This window comes from Rhagoletis pomonella, unplaced genomic scaffold, assembly GCF_013731165.1.
Source record: "Rhagoletis pomonella isolate Grant_MI unplaced genomic scaffold, Rhpom_1.0 Rhpom_scaffold_00005, whole genome shotgun sequence".
Lineage (NCBI taxonomy): Eukaryota > Metazoa > Arthropoda > Insecta > Diptera > Tephritidae > Rhagoletis > Rhagoletis pomonella.
Genome location: NW_023458559.1, coordinates 17920244 through 17922511, shown reverse-complemented (window position 1 = coordinate 17922511; position 2268 = coordinate 17920244). Strand labels below are relative to the sequence as shown.

Sequence of the window (2268 nt, the reverse complement as noted above, 5' to 3'; positions counted from 1 at the left end):
ATTTGGAGCGATTGTTGCGGGAGATCCAAATTGGCGAGTGTACGGACCTTATGCAAACTATATTTCACCAAATCGGTTCCCCTTGCCGATATTTCCAGCGAGACTATTTTGGAATTTGGCTCCTGCTGCGTGATATTGCCGGTCCATCTCAAGCAAAGCTCTTCAGTCGGACCTGTGAGCATCAACTTGTGTGCCAAGAACTCATCTAAGAGCGTGCATGATGCCCCTTCGTCGATAAGAGCTATCGTATCCACAGCCCTACCATTGGCATGCAAAGTCACCGGAATATATCTGAAGAGCACCTTCTCGCACTGTTTTTGGTGCAAACATACCGCGTTGGACTCAGGCTTCCCAGTTGTATCTTCAGTATTGCGCAGCTCCTCACTTCGTCTGTGCAGCAGTGGGTTATGAACTAAGCGACAACCATCAATACCACATAATTTGTTCACACAGTTTCTTATCTTTAACGAATTGCCACCGCGATTGTCTGGCTAAAGCTTTAAATTCGTCGCAATCTGTTAAGCTGTGACAAGCTGCGCACTTAATGCATTTTTGCGATTGCATTGGTGACCGATGTGGTAGAGGCGAGGAGCTGTTGGGTGGTGACGGCTCTCGCTTTGGTTGAGCCACATTATGAACCAACAATCGTTCTCGACGTCCCCGTTGCTCTGCTTTTGTGTTTAATCTATTAATGTCGATCGGTCTAACCTGGCTCGCGCATGATGCCCAAAGAGCCATTCGTCGAACGCACATATGTCGACACGTGTGAGGCTAAAACGTCTACGACCCCATTCGAGCTTCATTTCGCCGGGAAGCTTACCTATAAGGGCGTTCAAAAGCATAGGGTCATTTAGGTACTCATTTAGACCCATGGCTTGCATAGTTGCCCTATAATTTTGCACAGCAAGAGCCAGCGTAATTAACGTTTCTAAACGCTCGATTCTAACTGCCGGAACCTCTCTAACCTTGCGCTGAAGGGCTTCGTGAATGATGTCTGGTCGCCCAAAAAGCATACGGAGTGTTTCTATTGCTAAATTTACTGTGGCCGGCATCATCAATTTGCCACGAACTGCCTCGAGTGCAGGACCTTTCAGACACTTCTGCAGTCGAATTAAATTTTCTTGATCCGAAAACCCGCAGCGTTCCGTGGATTGCAAAAAGTTCGTCTAAAAAAGAGGCCATTCTTCAGGGTCTCCGGAAAAGTGAGGTAAGTCTTTCGTAATGACTTGTCTTGCCGCTATATGCGAAGGAGAAAGAGTTGAATTCCAAGTGGTACTTACGTTACTGGGCACAGAAGTGTTTTGACCAGAAAGTGGACCTTGGACCCACCCACTACCCTGCGTGGTATATGGAGGGCGAGGTGCCATATGAATTTGAGGATTTAAAATCTCTTTTGCATTGCCATATAGAGGCGACCCGCCAACATATGGTTGGCTGCATGATAACTGTGAGTTATGCAATCTAACAGGATCGAAAATGTGAAAACCCCTGTCGGCGTGACACATGTTGCTAGTGGGTACGTAAGTATAGGTAGAATTCGACACAGGCTGATGCCCGGCAAAATTATTGGATGACTTGTACCACGCTGTAGAATAGAGGTTATTCATCATCGAAGTTATGTTGCTAGCCGAGCTTACAGATGATAAGTTGTGCTCTGTGCATGCCATTAACGGGGCAGAGCGAGCACATGGGACGGCTTCATATCCTAACCGCGAAAATTTACTACGCGTTTTTGGTGACAATATTACCGAGTCTAAAACCGTATGCGATGCTGATAGTTCGGCGACCATATCTGCAGAGGTTGCGCCCGATGCTGATGTAGTGGGTGCTCTAACAAATCCGCTGCCCGATGGAGTAGGAGTTGAGTAAACATCCACGTGCACGGGAGCACCTACATTCGCGGTCGAACCCTCCCCATTTTGGGCCGTTTCCCAAATCTGTGCCGGCGCATCGGTAGTCGTAAATGTTAACTGGGCTAACTGGTCGACTGGTGATGCTGTTACACAAGGTGTGGTCGTAGCGCAAGGGTGTGCTTCGCATACTTGGTTTGGTCTCGAATCTTCCATGTTGTTTATATAAGTATGTAGGTACTTAGATAAGTCCACAAATATTTTAGACTGTTGACAGGCGAGTGAAAAAATATAAGACCAGCACTTATTTTGAGCGTCCTTTATTTAATTGTTATGCGCGCTAAAATCTGCGAATATACAAAGCAATGTACATACGTACATACAAGTACATAGATATATGCATGTGGAATTACAAAAA

The 2268-nt window shown here is 46.3% G+C and overlaps 1 protein-coding gene across 1 annotated transcript in view; it reads right to left on the bottom strand.

Moving 5' to 3' along the window:
• Nucleotides 1-871: 871 nt before the first annotated feature.
• Nucleotides 872-2268, bottom strand: part of LOC118738746 — a 2533-nt gene continuing 1136 nt past the window's right edge. The window contains exon 2 of the mRNA XM_036469679.1: nucleotides 872-2197. Within this exon, the coding sequence (XP_036325572.1) occupies nucleotides 1167-2066 (900 nt within the window). The 5' untranslated portion in view covers nucleotides 2067-2197 and the 3' untranslated portion in view covers nucleotides 872-1166. The remainder of the gene's footprint in view (nucleotides 2198-2268) is intronic.